We start from the raw sequence: 24,825 nt of genomic DNA on the forward strand, positions 1-24,825 counted from the left end.
AACCACTATTTGACAAGGAGGCCAAAACTACCCAGCGGGGAAAGGATGGTCGCTGTAACGAATGGCGCTGGAACAGCAAGACACACACAGAACAATGAAATTGGAGCCCTTCCCATGCCATTCACGAGAGTTAGCTCAGAATGGATCAAATGGATCAGAATGGTCTTAAACATAAGACCCGGTACCATAAAACTCCTAGAAGAAAACATAGGTAAGAAGCTCGCTGATACTGGTTTTGGACGTGATTTTGGACACGACTCCCAAAGCACACACAAAAAAAGCCAAAGTCAACCAATGGGACTAGATTAGCCTCAAAAGCTTCTGGACAGCAAATTTGATACATTCTGTACCGACATGAAGACAACCGACGTAACGGAAGAAAATGTTTGCAAGCCGTGTATCAGGTAAGAGGCCACTATCCAGGGGCATCTGGGGGCTCAATAAGTTGATTTTAGGCTCAGGTCATGGGTCTCAGGATAGCGAGATTGAGCCTGACGTGGGTCTGCTTGACAGTCTCTGGCCCCTGCCTCCAGCCCTCCCCCTGCTTGCATGCATACTCAATAAATAAATAAATAAATAAATAAATAAATAAATAAAATCTTTAAAAAGAGAGACAAGACAACAGGCACTGGTGAGAATGTGGTGAAAAGGGATCCCCTGTATATTGTTGGTGCGAATGTAAATTAGTCCACCCACTATGGAAAACAATATGGAGAGTCACCAAAATAATTTAAAATGTATCTACCTTTCAACCCGGCAAGTCCACTTCTGGGCGTACACCCAAAGGAAATTAACCACAGGATATTTTTTTCAGGTTTTAGACTTTCTATTTGCATATTTAAAAAATCGTGTGTTCCAGTAATTAACATCGTTTGAACAACAGCAACAACAAATGGCCCTCTGGTTAGAGCGCATTTTACAGCCTGCGGGACGCTTTGGACCAGTTTGCTTTTTATTCTAGATTTCTCTATCGATCCCACCCAGCGTGTTCCTCCACCGACATGCAAGTTCTTTTCCTTCCTGGCCAGCTAGGCAGGCAGATGGGAGGGGCAGGCGCGGCCTTCCTTATCAGTAGTTCTTGATTCGTTCATGTGAAAGGGGGCGGCACAGTCACTTAAACTTGATCCAACCTTTGCATCTTACACAAACAGCTGAACGAGCGTCCTGGTGGGCGCACCTCATTGCACTTCACCTGCTTGCTTCTCGCGTTGGTTTCTTTGGAAGGCAGTGGACTTTTCTCTCGAGTTTCTGTCTTCTTCGATTTCAGCTTATCGAATTTCTCTCTCTGAGCCATATTGAGTTTGTCCCAAGCGGTTGCAGAGGAAGTGGAACCGGGTGCACCAGTGACTACAGTCCAGTCTGCACAGAGGCCAACAGGTGCCTAAAACCAAGACTTTGACCAGATACGTGCACACCCTTGATTATCGCACATTATTCACAGCAGCTGAGATACGGAAACCACCCAAGTGCCCATCGATGGGTAAATGGATATTTTAAAACGTGGTACATACACACGATGGAACGTTATTTAGATGAGAAAGGAGGATACCCTTTCATGCGCCATATGGACGGACCTCAGGCACCTCATGTTAAGTGAGATGAGGCAAAGGGAGAAAAACAAGTACTACGTGATAGCAGCTATACATGAAATCTAAAAATGTCAAACCTATAAAAAATAGAGTAAAGTGGTAGTTCCCAGGGGATGAGGCCTGGGGGGATAAGAGTGATGACGTCTAAGGGTACAAACTGTAACCAGTGGTAGGTAAGCCATGAGATCGAATGCACAGTCTAAGGAATATAGACAATAACATTGTACTATTATTATTTAACGTGAGTAATGTGACGTTAGTACATCAGCGATCATCTTACAATATATAAATGTACCAAAGTAGCAAACTAGATACCTTAAATGTATATGATGTTACATGTCAAATGGATTCAGTAGAAAAAAAAAATTTGAGTTGCGATTCATGTCGCATAAAATTAATTCACCTGTATAAAGTCTACGGTCCAGTAGGTTCCCGTATATTCACAAAGTTGGGTAGCCATCACCATGGCTACCGGGACGTTTGCATGACCCTTTCTATCCTTTTGGACATTGGCTTAGGGTGCGAGCAGCAAGTAAGGGCAGTGCCCGGCCCTAGACTGTGACCTCCGTGAATCCTCCGGACTCTGGGACCCCCTAGAGAACGGGGCTTTGGGGTCCAAGGTACAGAGGTTCAGAGCACTTACGAGCTCTAGCACCTTGATTGAGCAGGTTGCTCAGCCTCCCTATTACGTGGATTCTTTTCACCCGTGCAGTGAGACTCCTCTCTGCCTCCGGAGTCTCGAGGCCCATAACACACAACAAACGCAGAAGAGTGAGCCGAGTATCTAACGCACGGACGGACGGACTCTGGGCACACGACCCCTTATGCCTCACACAAACCAGGTTTACGCTCCGCTTTTGCCTGAGGTGGCCAAACCACTGGGACCTTAAAGAAATTAAGTTCTACACCCAGACTCTTCCTGTTCTGGAAATCGCTGCTTAAATCATCGGATGGCAAATAGCAAACAGTCATCCATTTGGTTCCCTAATGAAATTATGTCCAGGTAAGAAGCTTTTATTTCCCCCTTGATGTCTGACTTTCCCCAGAGGGAGGTCTTTGACATGAAACACATGGCTAAAGTAACATCATTGCTCCATCACTTGGCCTTAGGGTATTTGAACAAACCAAATAGCTTCAGGTTCAGTTAAAAAATAAAGTAAGTGACAACTAGGCAAATGAAAAATTCCTTTCCTTCCTTTCTCTCTCTCTCTCTTTTTTTTTTTTTTTTTTTTTTTGACCTTTCTGTCATATTGGCTGAGAGGCTGGGCCTTGGGTTGAGTCCTGACTTTGCCTTTAGCGGTGTGGCTTGGACAAGTGATTCGACAGCGTTGAACTTCAATAGCGTAAGAGAAGGAAAGCACCACCTTCCTCGTAGACTGCTCTGGGGAGCACTCAGCACGGTGCCTGTCTCGGGTAAAGACTCAATAAATAGTTCGCGGACGTGCAAGCCCCACTGAACCCTCGGAATCACCTCCTCTTCCCCCCTGGGGCTGCCAGTAGTCTTTAAAATCCTAAAACTTTCTTTGTTCAGCTTTAGGGGGTTGTTTTATTCAATTTTTGTCCTTTGGATAAGCCTTCTTAGGTTCAAGACTTTTCTACGATTTCTTCCACCTGTAGGATAAATGGATTTTGTGCTCGGGTCCTAATGAGAGATTCTGGAAGTCAGAGCTTCAGGGAGAAGGGGAGCACCCTGCTCCCATCAATTAGCCAGGGGCTCTTAGCTTTTTCGTGTGCCACAGACCCCTTGGCGGTGTGGTGAAGTCCACACACCCCTCTCAAGATAACATTTTGGTGGCTGTTTGGATGGCTCAGCTGTTTGAGCATCTGACTCTTGATGTCAGCTCAGGTCTTGATCTCAGGGTCCTGAGTTCAAGCTCCGGGGTTGGGCTCCACCCTGGGGGTGGAACCTCATGGTAAAAAAAGATGACTTTTTTTTTTTAGATTTTATTTATTTATTCATGAGACACAGAGAGAGAGAGAGGCAGAGACACAGGCAGAAGGAGAAGCAGGCTCCATGCAGGGAGCCCGGCGCAGGACTCGATCCCAGGACCCTGGGATCACAACCTGGGCTGAAGGCGGCGCTAAACCGCTGAGCCACCCAGGCTGCCCAGATAACATTTTTATTTTTTTTAATTTTTTTTTATTTTTTCCAGAGAACATTTTTAAATGCAAAAACTGAAATGCATAGGACTACAAAAGAAGCCAATTAAAATAAAATTATCAGGCATGTTTCAACATTTTTATTTATTAAGTTTCTTTTTAATTCCAGTGTAGTTAACACATGGTGTAATATTACTGTAAAGATTTACCCTTTAGTGGTTCAGCATTTCCATACATCATCTGGTGCTCAGCACCACAAGAGCCCTCCTTAACCCCATCACCCAGCTCACCCACCCCCACCCAACCTCCCCTCGGTGACCATGGTGCCCACCAGTTTGTTCTCTAGAGTGAAGAGTCTGTTTTTTGGTTTGTCTCTCTCTCTCTTTTTTCTTCCTTTTGCTCATCTGTTTTGTTTCTTAAATTCCACCTATGAGTCAAATCACATAGTATTTGTCTTTCCCCGTCTTATTTTGCTTAGTCTAATACGCTCTAGCCCCATCTATGTGGTTGCAAATGGCAGGATTTCATTCTTGTTTATGGCTCAATAATATTCCAGTGTATATATAACCACCCTTTTGTATCCTTTCACCTACCAATGGACACTTGGGCTGCTTCCATGATTTGTAATATAGTCGCGTACGTGATTCTTTTCTGCATATGCTTCTTTATTAATGTATTAAATAACCAGACCAAGAGTCTAGGCTTATAATTGCCATAATTTCAAATTAATGATGGATATAAATGGTATGTTGAGATAGCTTCAAAAACTCTAATGTGAAATGAAAATATCTGTGATTTCCATTGGTGACAATCTCAGGAACAAACAAAATGTGGCTTTGTGGCCTACATTCATCACTGAAGCAATGACTAGATTTCACGTGGATATTACTAAAAATATATGTATACATTTTTTTCATATCCTTTTTGAATTCTACCCAAGAGCCCAGCATTAAGAATCCCTGAACTAAGCCATGACCAACATGATCCCAAATGTCTACCATGGTGATAGGGACATGGCCATACACTGTTTTCAGATAATCCCGCCTACTGGCCTAGGACACTGGTAGGTCTTGGCTTTCCAACATGGAAGTACCAACAGGTGAAGACATTCAGTCATTATTTACCTGTGTAGCTTTGCGATTACTCACTTTCGAATCCAGGCTGGAAAATTAAGGATTCAGGTGGGCTTTTGCCATTTGTGCCATCCATCGTCATGGCGGTGATAAATGAGCCTAGAGGTCGGCATCTACTCCTGACACCCTTTCCGACCCACTGACCAATGTTCCATACTTCATAGATGTAACTGTCCTTTTCTCTGGCATGGTCCATGCCTCTGGCTACCCCTTGGCTTGTTCAATTGCCAGAAAGACACCATGAACTGCGAATACGTTGCCTTTGCAGAGAACATTCTCTGTCTTCTTGGGGGATCCAAAAGCCTCTCCCCTTTCAGCCCTTGAACTTCATTTTGAATCTGGCTGGGGTTCTCATTCCAGTGTTACTCCTCCTGTTGTCCTTTCTACCCTCACCTATCTTTCTGAGTCTTTTTTTTTTTTTTTCTTTCTGAGTCTTTTTACAAAATAAGATCTCCTCCCAGGTCTGGAAATATGTGACTTCGTGGGCTGAAATGAATTCCTCCTTTTGCAGAGACCATAAGGAACATGGGCTGTGGAGACAAACCAGCTGGGGTTGGATTCCTGTTGCAATACAACTAGCTGCATGACCCTGGCCATGTTACCTAATCCTTCACGCCTCAGTTTCCTCTTAAGAAAAAAAATGGAGGGGCACCTGGGTGGCTCAGTGGTTGAGCATCTGCCTTTGGCTCACCGCATGACCCCGAGGTCCTGGGATCACAGGGAACCTGCTTCTCCCTCTGCCTGTGTCTCTGCCTCTCTCTCTCTGCGTCTCTCATGAATAAATAAATAAAATAAAATCTTTTGAAAAAGAAAAAAATGGAAGCAGTACTTTTCTCATAGGGTAGTTGTGAAGCTTTAAAGCTTAGGGAGCACCTGGGTGACTCTGTAGAGCATCTGACGCTTGGTCTCAGGCTTGTAAGTTCAAACTCCACATTGGGTGTGGAGCCTACTTTAGAAAAGAAAAAAAAAAAAAAAGAAAGAAAAGAAGATTTAAGTGGTTCTTGGGTGTCTCAATGGGTTAAGGCTCAGGTCACCATCTCAGGGCTATGAGATCAACCCTGGGTTCTGGCTCCGACAGCCAGCGGAGTCTGCTTAAGGTTGTCTCTCTCCCTCTCTCCCCACCCTCACTCACGCTCTCCCTCTCTCTCTCAAAATAAATAAATGCATAAATACCTTAAAGCTTGTAAGTTTAAAAATGCCTGCCATATAATGAGCACTCAGTAAATACTAGCAGTTACCTTGTCAGCCCTTGGCTATTACTGTCACCCTCAGCAAAGCTCTCCAATGTCAACCTTTGCATATTCTTCACACTCTGTGCTCCTGGGCCATTGACCTCAGTGACAAATGAGGGCCCTTTTTAATCTTCTGGGGGCTGATCTCTGAGGAGATCAAGAAGGATTTAGAAGTTGCATCATCATCATCATCATCATCATCTGATATTTGCTGAGAACTTCCTGCTATGCTGGGTACTTGAACATTTTATTTAATCCCACCAATACCCCCATATGTCTGTATTATTTTATTATCCATGTTTGTGTTGAAAAATCAGGTTCAAAGGAGTTCAGTTTTTTGCAGTCCCAAGTCACGTGGATCCCTTCCCTGAATTGAAGATCGCCTCTGTCTAGCCGCGGGCTGCCTGCCTGAGGATGTGGAGTGGCCACGGGGAAGCAGCTGAGGTGCGTGTGGACAGCTACCGTATTTGCGTGGCTATCTGCTCTACTCCGAGCCCGCTCTCTGGTTCTCTGTGCTCAGCCATCTTGAAGGAGACTTGGCTCGGAGGTGGCCATCTGGCATCGGCTCATGCAGCTTTTGTGAAGTCACATGCGGTCCCGGACTTGCCAGGAAAAAGGATGCCTTGATGAGCCAAAATGCAAATTCCTTAGGAGAGGAAAAGTGAAAGTGAGCTTGTTCACACTGTGCAGGGCTCCAAGGAAATGACACAACTCAAGAGACACAGTGTCCTGCCACTGAGTTCCATCATATTACAGGGGCATTATTTTGCATTTGATCATAAACTTGCCTCCTAATAGTTTGCTCCTTTGACCGGTGAGCGAGGCGGAGGTGACCCAAATTAAAAAGAAGTTGATATTTAAAATACTAAAGCTGGGTGCCTCCAGACATTAAAAATGCAATCCTCTGGGAAGCCAGAGCGCTGTGGGGGTGGGAAGCATATTTTCCTCATTAATCTCTATTTTCCCTTGTCCTGGAGATAAGTTGTTCAAAGAAGGTCAAGGCCAAGAGAAGAGGATTTGGGGATCCCTATCTAGTCCGTGCCCCTCGGAAAGGATTTCTAGGCCCTTCACTGTGGTTTCTAAACACTCCCCATTGGCTATTTGTCTTTCCTCTTTCTTCTCTTTCTCTTTTCTTCCTCTTTCTATTTCTCATTCTGTTTCCTTCCCCCGGTCTTGCCTTCTCCAGAACGCCTGCCCCACCGATCTGACCGTCAGCTTGCACAGGCTCCCACTTGGTGTCCCTCGATGCCCACGGGAAGGCTAATTTTCCTCCAGCCAAGCCTAGGACCAAGTTACCCAAACTTTGAATGTTTTTTGCATCTATGAATCTCTGCCCCTCCTGTTGCCTCTCCCAGACCATATAAATTACATTTATAACCAAGGGATCTAGCAACTGCTAGTGTTTTAGACCAGCACAATTAATGCCATCGTATATGGAATATCGTCTTAGGGAGTTTGCATAGGGCATTTTTTTTAAAAAAAGATGTTATTCATCTGTTTGCCAGAGAGAGGGAGGGAGAAAGAACACGCAGAAGGAGAAGGAGAGGCAGGCTCCCCTCCACGCAGAGAGCTGGTGGGGCTTGACCCCAGGACCCTGGGATCAGGACCTTAGCTGAAGGCAGAAGCCTAACTGACTGAGCCACCCAGGAGCCCTTGTGTGAGGCATTTAGAGATAGGAGGGGTTGTTGTTGGTTTTTTTAAGACTATTTAAAAGCCCTTTAGAGAAACTATTAGAAGTTACATAAGATCCAAACATTTGAAAATTCTGAATGAAACTTGCCTGATTTGATGCCGGTGGTATTCGGATGCATAAGGTAAGAAGCTCTGATACATTCAGCCCAGATCAGCAGCTAATCCTCAGACCAGAGCTAGCAGGCCCGGGGCTCCCCTCAGAAGGGGATGGAGTCATCTATTGATAAGGCCCAGAGAAGTGCCTGAAGTGACCCAACTAAACAGTGCAAGGAAGAGGCGAAATTCCCTTTTGGGGCTCTGGTGATGAGTCCTTCTTTCCAAAGGGGCATCGCTGAAGCTGCCAGTGCCTCCCTCCCCCATACCTGTTCCCAGAGGAGCCCCAATTCTAGAACTTTCCCGTTTGGATTCCTTCAAGCGTCCTTCAGTGGTGCTCCTTCCTCCACAGAGCTCATTAGAATGTGTATTGCTGCCCCCGACCCTGCCCCTATCAGAGCTGCCGATTCAGTGGATCGAGGCTGGAGGGAGTTGAAGAATCCGAAGAATCCATGTGTCCAGCAAGTTCCTGGGCGATCCTGCCGCTACTGGCCCAGGGACCGCTCCGGGAGCCTGGTGAAACGTGCGGGCTCCGGAAGCGGAGTTCCGGGGCTCAGAGACAGGCCCCTTCGCTCATACACTGCAGACTCTCAAGCAGCTCAACTTGCCTGTTGCCTTAGCACTTCATCTGTTTAAAGGGAAATGAATATAGGAATTGAGGCTGCTCCCAGGAGCTGTTTGAGGGGTAGATGAGAGAACGCGTGGAAAGCAGAAGATGCTACGTGCAAGTTCTCACTGATCTCGGTCGCTGCCAGCGTTATTCCTCCGAACCCACCAACACTGCGGAGCTGCTCCCAGGCCGGGCTGTCCTTCCTGACCCACATGCCCACACAGAGGCCCTCGGATGCGCCAGGGGGCTGGCATTCTGCGGGCACCAGATGCCACTGGTCCTGAAAACGCGGACACGAATCCTCACTTCTGAGTCTTTCTCAAAGTCGGGTATGAGAAACCCGCCTTTGCTGCCACTGAGGCCTGCTGAACGTTTTTATCGATGCCCTGGTGTCCTGTCCTCCGCGGGGCCTGCGAGACCAATAAACACGGACCAGAGAAACTTGCCTGCTATCCCAAGCACCAAATCTTATATTGGCTGAATTTGGCCGCATGAGTTTACACTCCCCAACCCGCCTGGGGTTCCAGAGCCTCAGTGGCTTCTAGATATTTTGTACCACTTCCTCTTCCTCTGTCCTCCCTTATCATTTCTAAAATCAAATTTAAAACAAAACAAAACAAAAACGAATCAAGGAAAAGTTGGAAGAGTTCAATTGCTAGACTTGCTTTTTGTTTTTATTATCAACAATCAAGTTAATGGTACACTCTTGGAAAACTATATGCACATGTAGAAATATTTCCCTTTTAAATAGAAGCATTCATTATAACACATATAAATAAATTCGAAAATCTGAAACATAACTTAGAACGCTTATGTCCACAAACATGGTCCGACAAGAAGAAAAAAGGAATCAGACAGACATGCACCTGATAACAAAAATATATACCATTGTCTGAACCGTGGTCTCTCTAAACACAAAGGAATTGAACCCGTGAGAACCTTATTACTCCATAAAGACACGCCATAGACACTACAAGGGGAGAAAAACATTATACGGTCACGTAGAGGAGACGGTCTGTACTGATATTAACACGATACAATTGAGTCACAGAACACAGTCGTAGAAAGACACCGAAAAAGTTAAAGCCTCAACATTCAACTAATATCTATAGTTTGTGCCTTTTAAAATAAAAACAAAACAAAACCAAAAAAAGAAAAATAGAAAACCAAAACAACAACAACAACAAAAACCAAAAGTCCCAACAGAGATGTCTAATCGGCTTGAATGGAATCATCAATATACAGCGCATCCACCGGCCGGGATGGGAGTCCGGGCGGCTCGGGCCCAAGCTTCCGCACACCTGCGGCCTCCCTGTCGCCGCGGGGCCGCCCCGTGACTCTCATCCAACGCAGGGCCACAAAAGTTCCGTAAAAGCTGGTGGAAGAAGAAAAATGCCGGTGGGGGGTGACGGGAGAGAGCAAACGGGGAGAGCTGCGAGCTGGGAGGCCGGTTTGCAGAGTGTGCGGGTGAAAAGGCATCTCATGTTCGGGGGGCACATCTGCGGGCGGGCGAGGGGCTGCGAAGGGGGGCGGGGGCGGGGGCTGCAACCGCGCGGGGTCGGGGGGCGGGCGGCGGGAGCGCGGGGACCTGTGCGCCCGGGTCGCCCCGCCGCCTACGCAGGCCCCGACGGCGACTCCGAGCTCCCCAGGAGGCGCGGGTGCGGCGGGCCGCGGCCTCCCTTCCTCCCCACCTGCCTCGCTTCCCCTTGGATTCTAAAGCCTCTCCGGGTTGTCCTTGGCTGCTCTTTTTAAACTGATGGCCGCCTTCCTAAATTTCCCCTTTTTAAAACTTGGGCGGCGGTGGTGGGGGTGGAGGGGGGATGTTTCTTTTCCTCTTTTCCATAAGCGCGTGGCCGAGCCGGCGGTGCCCCCCTCTCCACGCACCCCGCCTGCCCCCTGCCCGGGGAGTGGGGGATCCGCAGACACACAGTCCCGGAGGCGGACGGACAGACGGACTGACGGACGGACGGCGGCACGCGCACGCACGCAGCCCCCTGAGAGCGCCCCCAGTCGGGCCGCCGCTCGCCCCCGCGCCCAGCAGGTGCACGGCCCTGAGGCAGGTGCGAGGCAGGTGCGAAGCTACGGGGAAGTTCTAAGTTTTGTTTCGCTGGGGGTTCGGGGTGGGGTGGGGGCGGGTGGAAGTGGGGCGACGCCACGTTCTCTTTATTCTTAGGGTGACTGCTTTGGGCTCTCCCCCAGGGCGGCGGCGGCCTGCAGCCCGCTCGCTGCCCACTGGACCGCCCGACCCCGCGCCCGCCGCCGCCGCCGCCGCCGCCGGACCCCATCAGAACATACTGCTCTTCACTAAGGCGGCTTTGGCACCGTTGGGTCTTTGGAGCGAGGATAGGACGCTGGCGAAGGGGCCCCCGAGCGAATCCGGGATGGAGGTGATGGGGCCGGGGCCCGGGGCCCAGCCCTGTCCGGGGCCCCCCGCCGCCGCCAGGCCTCCCGCCGCCGCCGCCGCCGCCGCCGCCGCAGCCGCCGCCGCCGCCGCCGCCGCCGCCGCCGCGCCGCCCTTGCCGGGCTCGCCGCCCGGGCCCCCGGGCCCCGCCGCCCCCGGGGCTCCCGCCGGGCTGGGCCCGCCGCCGCCGCCGCCGCTCGCCCCGCAGCTGGGAGCGGGGTTGGGGTTGGGGCCGGGGCCGCCCGTGCTGTCCGGGTCGGTGCTCTTGGCCTCCTTGCTCTCGTCGTCCCGGGACGAGTCGGACTTCTTCCCCGAGGACCCGTTCTTGGCCGCGGCCGCCGCCGCCGCTGCAGCGCGCTCCTGCTTGCGGAACTTGGCGCGGCGGTTCTGGAACCACACCTGGCCCGGGAGCAGAGTGGGGGAGCCGGTGAAGCGCGGGGCGGAGGCCGGGTGCACCTGCCCCGGGTGCGCCCCCTGCACCTGCCCCGGGTGCGCCCCCTGCACCTGCCCCGGGTGCGCACCCTGCACCTGCCCCGGGTGCGCACCCCTGGACCTGCCCCGGGTGCGCCCCCTGCACCTGCCCCGGGTGCGCGCCCCTGGACCTACCCCGGGTGCACGCCCCCTGCACCTGCCCCGGGTGCGCGCCCCTGCACCTGCACCGGATGCGCGCCCCTGGACCTCCCCCGGGTGCGCGCCCCTGCACCTACCCCGGGTGCGCGCCCCTGAACCTGCCCCAGGTGCTGGAGTCCGGGGAACCCTCCCCGGCGGACTCCCGAGCTGGGCAGGCTGCGCACAAGGCCTACCCCAGCAGCCCGCGCGGTGCGTCCCGAGAGCCTCCGGGGCGGCGGCTCTAAGGTTAAAGTCCCTTTGCCGCGGGGAGGGGGAGGGGCTCTCTCGGGGCCGTCCTGGCCTCTGCGCCCCGAGGAGCTCAGGGCGCGCGGCTCACCTTGGCCGCTACAAGGTCACAGCCAGCCGGGGTTCGTGGCCCTCGTGGAGCCACGGCCCCTTTGCCAACGTGATGCAAGGCACAGTGACCCGGAGGAGGCAGCTGCGCTCCAGGGCTCCGAGTTAGACGGAGTTAGGAGGCAGCAAACGGCGGGAACCAAAGCCCGCTTGCTCGGGCAACACGGGGGCGAGGTCTGCGCTCCCCGCCCAGGGCGCTGGCTCCAGTCCTGCGAGAGCCTCGATCGCTCACGGCCCAAGACCCCTGAAGCCTGCGCAGGGCTGCGTGGGGCGGGAAGCGCTGCCAGCAGGGCCGCATAGACACGAGCCCGCACCGCCTGCGCTCAGCCCGTCCGAATTGGGCCTCTCGGGTCAGCCCTGGGTCAGCCCTGGGTCAGCCCCGGGCCCGTGGTGGAGCCGCCAGGAGCACCGTCCCGGTCCCAGTCCCCGTCCCCTGCCCCCGGGCCTGGCAGCACACTCAGCCTATCCGAACTGGGCCTCTCAGGTCAGCCCTGGGTCAGCCCTGGGTTAGCCCCGGGCTCGGGCCCGTGATGGAGCCGCCAGGAGCACGGCTGGGTCCCCGTCCCTGACCCCTGCACCCCGGGCCCGGCCGCGCCTACCTGGACCCGCGCCTCGGTGAGGTCGATCTTCAGGGCCAGCTCCTCACGGGTGTAGATGTCGGGGTAGTGCGTCTCGGCGAAGACCCTCTCCAGCTCTTTGAGCTGCGCGCTTGTGAAGGTGGTGCGGATGCGCCGCTGCTTGCGCTTCTCGTTGAGGCCACCATGGTCCGTGAAGAGTTTGTAGGGAACTGGGGGGACGGAGGAGGGGACAGAGCGTGAGCCGAGCTGCCTGGGGCGCGCCCCGGGGCCGCAGTGTGGGGCCACCCAGGCCAGGCAGGGCGGCGCGGGCGGCCAGCGGCGGGCAGGCTAGTGCTGGGGCGAGCTGGGCAAGCCTCGGGCTGCAGCCGGGTCCCCCTCGGCTCCAGCGCCCTGGGTAGGAGGGGGTGACACGGCGCCCCGGGGTCAGCGAACCAGAGAGAGAACCAGAGAGGCGGAAAAGAGTCCAAAAACATCAGTAGGCTCATGTGGGGAACCGGGCAAGAAGTCCCCCAAACGCTCCCACCGTGGCACCTTCCCAATTCCCAGAAGTTGACCCTGCCCGAAAAGTTGGAGGGGGAAAAGTGCTGCAAAAAAAAAAAAAAAAAAAAAAGATGATAACGATAATAAATTAAAGGAATAATCACAAACAGGACCAGCCAGAGAGGTGTGAGCCGCTGTCGGTTCTTAAAAAGCTAGAGCGGGAGACACTGCCAGTAATGAGCTTTACTCTTTGTTATTTAATTATTTTCTAAGCTTTACGTCTCATCGCAAAGTAAATAAATTATGCCTATCATTTTGGCAGCTTAAGATAATTTTGTTGGCGGTTCGGGTGTGACTAGGATAGTGTAACCCTGTAAGTGAATTACCCCTCCCTGCAATCGCTTCTAACGTGATAAATTCTTTCATTTGTGTAAGCAAATTTCGTTTGGTAAATACTAAACACATTTCCATTTTCAAATGCAATCAAGGCTTCCTATATACGAGCGGAAAGGCGGCTTCCTCGGCCGAGAAAGCTGGCGGTCCTTACCTGCGGCGTACGGACTGCTCTGGTGGTCCCTGAGGGTGCCGAGGCTGCAGGATCCCGGCGTGAGGGACGGGCAGCCGGACGTGGCCCCAAAAGTGGTCCTTATCGGGTTATACTGGAAGCCACTGGCCTGGCTGCAGGAACTGAAGTCTGCATAGGCTGAAGCCAGGCTCGAGGTGTCCATCCCAGCCATACAGGACTCGTAGGCAGAGGAATTGAGGTAAGAATATTCCATTTTATACATTGAAAAGGCTCTGGATGGCTCAGCCAAGTGGAAAAATGAAATAAAAGATGGGTATGGAGAAGGTGGCTGGAGTGGGGAGATGTGCACAGCTCAACGCCTGCCTCCAAACTGGCCTCCTTACTACCAGCAGAGCCTAGTTTTATGAAAAAGCCTCCTATGAGATGCCTTGTCTGAGGTCTCTAGAGCATATAGTCCTCATAATAAACTTGGCTCTTTCCACTTGGACAATAGCAAAGCGGTTGGTCTTATTGCTGGCGCTTTTTACATGACAATAACTCATCCGTCTATTGGGCTGGCACTGGGGAACTGAGCTGCCCAACCTCCCTATCATTGATTCCTGCATCTCTAATTAGAATTTAATACCACACCATTACGCACCGAGCCCCTGATCCTCCCTTCTAACCAGCTCCCTGCCCTTTAATTCAATCACACTACTTGGAAATAATGAAAGTTGGGTGACGATTCACTCTGATCCAATTTCCCCGAGCTTTTAAGCCTTTTTAACTGATCATATACCTTAGGCATAAATTGAGATAGTGTGTGTGTTTTCCCCCTTCGTCCTCCTTTTTTTTTCCCCCTCGGTGAGGAAGAAGAAACCTTGATGTCATAGAAAACCTGTTTTGTAAGAGCGTTACACGCTCAATTTAACAACAAGCCTACCCCCCGAAGTGCATGAAATGTTATAAAGGACTGGGACATTGGCAAGACTCGGGCGCCCTGTAACGTGGAGTAAGTGGGCCGACGGGGTTTCCGTGAAGGAGAAGCGGATTTCTTTACAATACACCTGGTAGAGGGGGTTTAAAAAAAAAAAAAAAGGAGCGTCTTACAAATTGCATTTCTTGTCGCGGCTTAACATGCTTTTCTAGAGCCTCCGCTTACACAGCTGTTTAAAAAATAAAGCAACGTCCAAGTAAAGCTCTCGAATGTGAAACATCTGGACTGTCGACCGATGGCTTCCTTGCGGTCGGCTCTGTGTCTTTCTGCGTTAGCTGCAGGTTTGCGTTTGGTTGGTTTGGAGGTTCTGGGCGGTTGTTGATTTTGATTACAAGCCGTGACTGGCAAGCGGGCAGGAAGCGTCCCGAACGAACGTGTGTCCTCTTCCCTCCCTCCATGGGAACTCTGCTCTCTTAGCACCCACTACGCTTTGCCAGGTGCCCCCCGACCCACCCCAGACCTGCGGCTGCGAAAAGAGGGGTGTGCGCGCTCGCCCTTTGGGTCTGCTGACCACTCGGAGCCTTTGCTCTTTACTGAGCGCCCAGGCTGCGGGTCGAGCACTTTCCTTCCCCAACTCCCCAGGCTCTTGGGTGCTGGCGGCAAGGTACAGACAAAGGAGCCAACGGTGATCTGTGGACCTCGGTGGCCCCGTGATTTAAGCAGAGGGTAATTTTCATTTGGTTCATTAGGCTCTAGCAGAATAAGGAAAACTATTTCATTAAACCCTTCCTCTCGGTGGACAAGAGGAGGAATGCTTAGTTGAATCGCCGGGTGGTGTAAACAAACCCTGGATATTTTATATGAATTAAATGTGTAGATAATTAGTTTTATTGCATTCATTACCCCCTTTATGTGCTCTGTAACAAGTCAGTAATTAAAGTAACAAACTCATAAAGTCTTTATAGGGGCATTTAGGCGTTCAGTGTTTGCCAAACTAAGTGGTTTAATTCGATGCTAGTGCTAGGAAGCGGATGGGCGCCCGCTCTCCGCTGCCACCGTGTTTTATTGCGCACTAAACTGCAGCGGACGCTGTAATGGATTAAAGAGGGACAGGGGCCCCCCAGCCTGGGGCTTCCGTGCGGGGTGAGTTGCGGGCTGCCCTCCGGTGCCGACGCGGCCTCCACACCTAAGGGCGGCCGTGCGGGCAGCGGGTCCGGCCGAGCAGCCTGCTGATAGTTTTATGGGGAGGGCTGATAGTTTTATTGCAGTTGCATGGTGTACAATGCGTATTTGATAAAGAAGGGCCCTTGGTGACCAGTGTGCACTTTTTTGTGCACGGGGGTGAAATGAAAATAAATGTGTACAAGGTTGTACTGCGGCAAGAAACAAATTGCAACGCTCTAAATGGTTTTTCTTTATGGTCACCAGACAAGAGGAGAAAAGCGATGCAAACATCTGTCTTCGGTCCCCTAAACCTAAAGGCCAGCAAAGACGGATGGGAATCCAAGTGTTATTACAGTGGGGATTTGTCTTTATTTACCCCATTCTCATGAATATGAATCTGCATTTAGACCTGGAGGTGGCTGTGCCCCTTTGGACGCTACACGCGGAATTTCCTCACCCTTATTGACACCACCCTCACCACCACCTCCTTTCAGGGAGGCAGAGGATAGGTTGTCAAGTGTAAGGGCTGCGGTTGTCCAGGTTGTGTGTCGGGGGGTGCCTCCTGGTTTTCCAAAGGCGACCCGCTGCCCCAGGCCCGCATGCAGGGGGTGTGGGTGCGAGGAGCCCTGGCCCGAGTGGCACCCAGCGTGGTTCTCCACAGCAGAGGGACAGTGTGTGCGCGTTGTGGGGGGATGCATTTGGGCTTCCAGGCCCTGGTTGGGGGTACCCGGGGCTGCATCTCCCAGGGGGGGAGGGAGCACGCTTCCCGGAGGTCCCTGCTCAGGGTGGCCACGGCCCTGCGTCCCCAGTGCCCCTGGTGCTCCCGGGCCTGGGGTGCTGGGCGGAGCAGGGTGCTGCACTGCCGAGGGTGGCTCCACAGTGACCCCGTGGAACTTGGGGCCCTGGGTAGAGCGGGAGCTGCGGGGAGCGCTGGGTGCGCGTGGGGAGCGCTGCGTGTGCACAGGGAACGGGGAGCAGGGAGGGGGCTTCCAAGGGGGGGGGAGCAGGGGGGTGCAGGGGGCACGCAGGGGGTGCAAGGGCTCAGGGGGGCGCAGGGGATGCAGAGGGCGTGCAGGGGGTGCAGTGAGTGCAGGGGGTGCAGGGGGTGCGGGGGTGCAGGGGATGCAGAGGGTGTGCAGGGGGTGCAGGGGGCGTGCAGGGTGCGCAGGGGATGCAGGGGGCGCAGGGGGCTTGCAGAGGGTGCAGGAGGTGCAAGGGATGCAGGGGGCGCGCCGGGAGTGCAGGGGGCGCAGGGGAGCGTGCAGGGGATGCAGGGGGCACAGGGTATGCAGTGGGTGCAGGGGGCGCAGGGGAGCGTGCAGGGGCGCAGGGGATGCAGGGGGGCGTGCAGAGGGTGCAGGGGGCATGCAGGGGGTGCAGGGCGTGCAAGGGGTGCAGGGGGTGCAGGGGGCAGCCCCGCCCCGCCTCCTCGGCCCTCTCCCCGGGGCGCCCTCTGCCGCAGGGCCGCGCGCGGGGTCCGGGTGCCCCGCGCCTCCCTCCCTTTGGCAGGGACTTTTCAGCGCGCCCAGGACCGCACGGTCGGATGAGCAAATGCGCTTGACTTCATCTTCCCCTTTGTAGGCCGTGTAGGTTTATTTTGTTCGGTGTCACCGTCCCGGCCCCCCCCCCCCGCCCCCGCCGGCCGGGCCCCCCCCCCCCCCCCCCCCGCGTCCCCTCTGCGGGTCTTTTGTGGCCCGGGGTCCTGCTTCTGCTCCGAAGATGAAAGGCTTGCGGGGCCGGGCCAGACCGGAGCCCCAGCCCCAGCGCCCTGTTTTGTTAAGAGTTGTGCTTTCTACACGCGAGCTCTCCCCTAAAAGTTGTACCAAATGGTTAATTTGATTATTCCAACTATGGACCAACTGCTTCAGCAGCCTCCACCACGCGTCTGGGAGGAAAAAAGAAACCATCTATAAGAAATAATCTAATAAAAGTGAAGTGTAGAAAAACCCCTCCTGATTTTCAACCGGCACAAATAGAATTAGAGCTTCAGCATCCTTTTCCCAAACAGACCTTTTGTCCAGATCACAACTTCAGCCAACCAGCAGTGTGTACAGTGCCTGCTATTTATTTTAATAGAGGCGGGTGAGTAGCGAGATGGATTGATAGATAAATGACCACATGGATAGATGGATGGTTTGATCCATCTTCCTCTGAATTCCCTTTCTTAATATGTGTACACGGTTGATTTTTTCCTTCCCCCTTGCCGATTTTCTGAATCAATAATGGAAAGGCAGTGCTATGTGGTAAAAGAAAGAAAGAAAAGGGAGGGGGGAGCCATTTAAAGCACAAAAAAAGGGGAAGAAACTACCAGCATATATACCATGAGAAAAAAAATGTTTACATGCTACCCAGTACCAAATGAAAAAGGTTGAAAGTTTAAAAGAAACTTTTCTTTCCTTTTCTTTGCCATTCATAGGAGGGTTTCTTTTTCTTCTTCTTTTTTTCCTTGAAAGTCAGAAAGAATGTTAGAAGACAAGGAAACAAAACAGCAAACAAAATGCCATTGTATTGTAGTAGCAATTCATGGGCAAACGCTTGTCAGCCTCCTAATGCCTCACTCCTAGGAGGCTGTTTTGAGGCTGTTTCACCGCAGGCGAAGCACAATAACATGGGAATGAATAAAATATTAAATACCAGTGAGAGTTTCAGAGGAATTTTCTTTCTGATTGCTTTATTTGATCCTGCATCCAAATGATCCCAGCACAGCGAGGCCACGGACTGCCAAAGGCTCAACTCAGAACCAACGGTTCCCTCAACTGGAGAATTCAAAGGCGAGATTTGTCCTTGGGTTTCTCCAAAAAGATTTCCGCGGGCAGCAGCCTTTCCCGTTCACCTGCACCAAGAAAATAACCTTGTCAGAATTTATCGAGACGACATTTCCCCGGGTCCATGGAGCAAACCAACCACAGCATCTTCCAAGCAGGAAGAGCCACTGACACAGAACTTCTCCTGGCATCTTAGAGTTTTTTCCCACATTTTCCATTTGCCTAGCAACCATAATACACGTTTCATAATAGAAATTCCTGGTATTTCTGGTAACTAACCTCCTGGCCTGGGGGGGACTAACAATTATTAACTGATTGACAATAGTGTGTGCCGAGCAATTAGCACAGTGCTTGGCACCTGGAAAGAATCCCGGGAATGTGGGACATGAGGATTATGACGATGGCCATGAGGATGGTGCTGGAGTCTCCTTGGATTGTGTAGTAAACACTTCGGGATTTAGGCGGTGCTGGACCCTGTCCTTCCTGTTGCGGGTTTATGATGCCTATGAAAGAGGACAGACAAATCGAAAAGCAGGCTCTCAGATATCAGATGGGAGAAAACAAAGCAGCCGGGCAGCAAATTTCCCTTTTAAGAATTTACTGGAAGGTGTGTTTCTGTATAGAGGTTAGTTATATGTTTTCTCTTAGTTTATACCCAATAATCATGCATGATTAATAGGTTGCTTTACTCCCGTGTATAAATATTATGCGTTCAGAGTCATGTCACTTTAAAAGGCCTTTGTCCAAAAAAATAATAATTAAAAATAAATAAATAAATAAAAAATAAAGGGCCTTTGCCCTGGGTTGGCTGTGTGGTTTGGGGTTGGAGCTTCATGGCTAACTCCTAGATGATGTCTCTGTCTTTAGACTAACTTTGGAGACATCCCAGATGCAAATGCTGTGCTCTGTATAGCTGATGGGATACAAATCTCCAGCCTGCAGCTTTTTAAGGACATCACAGGGAAAAGCCCTTTCTACTTCTCCTGTTGTCTCCCCCACCCGTGCTATGATTAGCAGAAGGGGCTGCCTGTTACCTTTTTTTTTTTTTTTTTTTTTGCCAGAGTTTGGCTAATAGTAGTAACATCTGCTGGGCTGGTGGTGGGGAGACATGGGGCATTTGATCAGAGTCACAGATGTAAAAGTGACATCTGCTTGTAACAAAGAAAGGAGAAACAAAATTAAATTAGGCAGGGAGGCCTCTCTGTCTGAACCAAAAAAAAAAAAGGAAGGAAAAAAAAAAAACTATTTGAAAAAGGAGGAAAAATATAATCAAGGGCTCTGAGCAAGCCTGCAGGGTGCAGAAGAGCATTTACAGAGAGGATCGTGACTTTCCAGGCCAGCGGTTTCCAGAATGAGTAGAGCAGGAACATTCTAAGGTAGCTATGTTTTGAGACTTTGAAGGTGTCCTCTTATGCTCCAAAGGAAAGGAGCAGGTCAGATGTTCTCAGCTAAGCAATGTCCCGACCTGTGTGAGGACAGTGTGGGTTGGGAAGTCATTTCCAGGTTGGAGACAGAAAGGGGGGTGAGGAGGAAGCCTCTGGGGTTAGTTAATAAATAGCCCAGTATATTTAGGGATGAGTTTGGGCAAAAATGGACTTTGATTTCATAGCTGTGTTAAAACTCCTAAGAATGAGCCAGTTCTCCCTGGGTTTATATATATGTGCTTAGAAGATGGCACTTGAAAAAAAAATTAATTAGTTAATTTTAAAAAATAGGGATCCCTGGGTGGCTCAGCGGTTTAGCGCCTGCCTTTGGCCCAGGGCGCGATCCTGGGGTCCCAGGATCGAGTCCCGCATCGGGCTCCCAGCATGGAGCCTGCTTCTCCCTCCTCCTGTGTCTCTGCCTCTCTCTCTCTCTCTGTCTGTCTATCATAAATAAATAAATAAATCTTTAAAAAAAAAAAAAAAGAAGAAGAAGGGATCCCTGGGTGGCGCAGTGGTTTAGCACCTGCCTTTGGCCCAGGGCGTGATCCTGGAGACCCGGGATCAAATCCCACATCCGGCTCCCAGTGCATGGAGCCTGCTTCTCCCTCTGCCTCTCTCTCTCTCTGTGACTATCATAAATAAAAATAAATAAATAAATAAAATAAAATAAAATAAAATAAAATAAAATAAAAAAAGAAGAAGAAGAGATGGCACTTGGCGGTTAAACCTGCCCCAGCAGCGCCTGAAATAGGCCTCAAATCGCGTAAGGTGTACAGAGCTGCAGTGTGCTCAGCATCCTCCCCACCTTTGTGCTGGGTGTAGGATTACAAAGGGGCATCCTACACCCCCCCACCCTGCGCCCCCCCCAGGGTCTCCTAAATGCCTCCAAGGGGAATAGATTATGATCACAACAACAGAAGCCACTGAAGCAGGTTCCCTCAACTCCCTGCTGCTTCCCAATCTATGAGCCGTTTGACCTCGGTGCCCACTTGCTCCTCCGAGGCTCCTACTGTATCCAGGAGGGAGGCCGGTTGCGATCCAAAGCCCATCATGCCACCATGCTTTAGAGCCCAGGCTCTTCCCCGGGCTCGGACCTTACCCAGTTGCTCCTTCTAGAACCTTCCAACAGCCGTGCTCATCGCCAAGTATCCCACATGCGCTCAGGCTACACTCATGCTAATAACTGACCAACGAACACTGTTCTCTTCCTCGGCTACAGCCGCCACCGCCGCCCCTTATCTACCTTCCCTACTTCACAGTCCAACACCTCGAAAGAGTTGTCTTTTATCCTCACGCTCTCTTTATTTCTTTGCTTCTCAGGCACTGCACTGCGCCCTCTGACTTGGCTTTCGCCGCCATCACACAAATTAAACGCTCTCCCCCTTCAGATCACCAAATCCACTGGGGATTTACCAGGCCTCGGCTCATGTCAACGTGGAAGTCACCGGGGGTGCCTGGCAAATATCACCAGTTCTCGCCATTTCTGACCACAGAGTACGCTTTTCCTTCCCTAACCCCTAAACGTTTAGAAGTGGCCTTGAGACTTGCTTCGGACAATGAAAACGGAGTGGAAGCGTGAGCTGTGACTTCCGTGGGGAAGCCCCAAGACCTAGTGTCTGAGTCTCTGCACTCTTTTGTCCTGTTCCATGGCAGCCGGCGGAGCTCAGGCGGTGGCTCCTCAGTCAGCCTGATTCCGGAATATGGATGCGGTGGAGAAGGGGGTCCGGGAGACGCACGAAGGATGGACATGTAGTTCCTTCGGGCGTCGGGCGTCGGGGAAGGATTCTGAGAGGTGACATCCCTATGCTGGGTCCTAAAGAGCTGGTGGGAGTGAGCAAATAAAATGGCAGGAAGAGGGGAAAAGGAGAAAGTTGCAGGCATAGGAATCAGCGACCATCAGTGACTCCGATGCCGGCGAGCACGGAGTGTTTGGGAATCTAGAAATCGTGCCACTTAGTTAGAATCAGGGGAGATTCGGGGGGCGGGGGCCACCCAAGGAGGGCTGTGATGAGACAGACGTAGGCATGAGGTCCTGCAGGACTACAGATGCCGCGTAGAGGGATTGGGGGGCAGGGAGTGAGGAAGCGGGGAAGCCCAGGGATTCATCGGGAGGGTTGTTCTAGGCCACAAATGATGGATTCCGCAGAAATGATGGATTCCAAAGCAAGGGAGGAGCAGCGTCCGGATGAGGAGAGGTAGGGGATTCAAGAGACGCTACGGAGGCAGGGCCCGAGGGCAGGTGCAGGTGCAGGTGCAGGAGCAGGTGTGCCCGGTGCTGGGATCTCAGGAGGCCCAACAGGACACCTCAAAACCTAAGCCCTCTCCTGTATCTGAGGGCAAGATCTGCACCTCTGTTCCTGTTTCATGACCTGTGGGTATGAAATCCCGACCCTGTGGTGTCCTAGAAACCTGCGTTTTACAGGTGGCTCAGGTGTTGTCTTGCAAGCTCATTTTTGAGACAGAGCAGACCCCAGGTCAGCAGGTTCTGAGGGGGAACCACTGGGCTGAAGGTGGGGACCCCCTTCACCCTCCCCAACCAGGGACAGCATGGCTTTGTTGGGGCACTGAATTTGCTGGGTCTGGATCTCCACCCTGGACTGGCCATCAGACCGGTCCCTGCTCCGTGTGTCCGGGGAAAGGTCTTAGTGGCCTCAAGAGCTGGAACATAAATTTGTGAGGTTCTTTTAAGTCCCAACATTCTCTTATTTATTATCCTCTGATTTATTATTATCATCATTATTATTATTTGGGGGCGGGGCTTAGGAACCTCCTCTACATCCATTTCAATATGAAAGGAGGAACATAGGAGCAACGTATTGAGGGAAGGAGGTGTGTAGGGTGTGTAGGGCTCCGGAAGAGTGTAACGGGGAGAGTGGGGAAGAGTAGAGTGACTGTCCCCCGTTTCTCCATTCTTTATACGAAGGTCTTAGGATGCTGTGCTCTAGGAGTATTTTCAAAGGAAGGTGCCAGAACCAGACACCACAGAGGGAAGAAGCACTGATGGTGGGATATAGGGTATCCTAAAAGTGGGTGGCCCCTCCCTCTGCATCTCCTGTCTCACCTCGAGGAAGCCACTTCCTGCACCCCGAGGGCAGCAGGCTTACGTGCAGGTGCTGGTACTGGGGTCCGTGCTGCCTCCCCAAACACAGAATCCACTCCGAGGAAGTGATCTTGCATTTGACCCAGCCCAGGGAGCCCAAGGAGAGCCGCGCCGGAAGCCCTGGAGCCTTTCACCCTCTTAAACGGCTCAGCCTTGAAATACGTCTAAAAAATGCAAGAGGAAAAAAAAATTAAAAATTAAAAAAAATTAAAAATAAAGAATGCAAGAGGATCCTGAAACTCCTGAAGATGTTTTCCTCTCTGGGTTGTCCAAAAAGATCTTGCGGCCGCTGTTGTCGCTTGCTTATGTCACTTTGCGTTCTTTGGGAAGTTGTGGGTTTGCCAGTAACAGACTGCAGCATCATGCATTTTAATGTGAATTTCGGCTGATTCAGGATTCGGAGGCAGATGTGACCCAGGCCTCGGGGACAGGCACCATGCGTCCCAGACCTTGCGAGGGGGGGCGGCGGCCGGTCCCCGTGGTTCGAGCTCCCGGTGTTCCCCCACGTGGCTACGATGGACAGTAGGCACCTGCTTTCCTCCCTCCTCCCTCCCCGCCAGCCACCCCTTCTCCGTCTGTTTAAGAGCAGACACCGCAGGAGCTCAGGCCCAGGGCTCTAACGCCAGCTAGTGCACTCCCAGCTCCGGCTCACCGTGCTCCCCCCGTGGGACTGGGGTGGGACTGGGGTGGGACTGGGCCACGCGGGAGGAGGGGGACGGGGCAGGTCTAAGGAGAGGCCGGAGGCCGCTGGGAGGGACGCAGCACGAAGCAGTTGCCACGCCGCCCAGTGAGTCACGCAGACCACACGCGGGCCACAGCAGAGGCCAACAGCGTTAGCCCGGACCCGGGAAACCTCTCGAAAGCACAGTGCTGACCGCTGGGCACCAAGCACCCCAGGGTGGAGCCAGACGCTGCCCTTGGCCACCCCACTCTGGGCAGGGCCCCTGGTTGGCAGCTGCTGCGGCGGCGACCTTCCCACCAGCTGCCAAAGCGGCCTTCCATGCAGGGAGGCCCTCATCCAGGCCTGGCCTCTGGCACAGAGAGGGGGGCTAGTGATTGATCCCGCGGGATGATTGGCCAGAGCACGCTGCACCCAACACCCGTCTGCGGGGAGGTCACAGCTGCCCTGGGAGCCCTCTTCCTATTTTTATCATTAATTACTTCTTTTTCTTATTTTCAGAGTAACAAATGTCCATTTTAGAAAATGTCCCGGCATATGGTCCTTAGAATTCTATTGGAGGGGCGCCTGGGGGGTAGCACAGTCGGTTAGGCATCCGACTCTTGGTTTTGTCTCGGGCCTTGGTCTCAGGGTCATGGGATCGAGGCCTAAGTCAGGGCTTCAGATTCTCTCCTCTCTCTGCCCCTCCTGCTCAGGCTCATTCTCTCTCTCTCTCTCTCTCTCAATAAATAAATAAAAATTTCTCCAAAGAAAAAAATGAGTGGGAAATATCAGAGCGGGAGACAGAACATGAGAGACTCCTAACTCTGGGAAACGAACAAGGGGTGGGGGAAGGGAGGTGGGCGGGGGGTGGGGGTGACTGGGTGACAGGCACTGAGGGGGGCACTTGGCGGGATGAGCACTGGGTGTTATGCTATATGCTGGCAAATTGAACACCAATAAAAAAAAATTAGGGAAGGAAACAAAGCAATGTATAGAAAAATAAATAAATAAAATAAAATAAAAGTTAAAATTTCTCCGAGAACTATACTTGAATTTCTCATATAACTTTTCAATCTTTTTTTTCCTTATGCATACATATAAATGATTTTAAAATGGGAGGCATCCTCTACGGACTGCTATGTATCATGAGCATCTTCCCATATTATGAAATATTCTTCTAATGTATTTTTCTATGGCTATATGGTGTCACGCGATAAGCCATAGCTTATCCGGTCAACTGTTTTGTTGAACATTTCATTTGCTTCTTATTATTAAAGTATATTAAAAAACGCTGCTCCACATACCCTTTTAGCTAAATCTCTGCATATCCACACGACTTGCTTCCAGCACCTCCCCAGAAGTGGGACCCTTGATGACCGTTGATCAAGGATGACATAT

General features: G+C 51.7%; 1 protein-coding gene across 1 annotated transcript; it reads right to left on the reverse strand.

Annotated features, from left to right (window-relative positions):
• Positions 1-9,109: 9,109 nt before the first annotated feature.
• PHOX2B (paired like homeobox 2B) lies at positions 9,110-13,869 on the reverse strand. The gene is made up of 3 exons (XM_041725892.1): positions 13,419-13,869; positions 12,413-12,600; positions 9,110-11,249 (listed from the first exon to the last, which is right to left on the reverse strand). The coding sequence occupies exons 1-3, from the start codon at positions 13,657-13,659 to the stop codon at positions 10,734-10,736; spliced, it is 945 nt and encodes a 314-aa protein (XP_041581826.1). The 5' UTR covers positions 13,660-13,869; the 3' UTR covers positions 9,110-10,733.
• Positions 13,870-24,825: the final 10,956 nt, after the last annotated feature.

This window comes from Vulpes lagopus, chromosome 12 (assembly GCF_018345385.1).
Source record: "Vulpes lagopus strain Blue_001 chromosome 12, ASM1834538v1, whole genome shotgun sequence".
In the NCBI taxonomy this organism is placed as follows: domain Eukaryota; kingdom Metazoa; phylum Chordata; class Mammalia; order Carnivora; family Canidae; genus Vulpes; species Vulpes lagopus.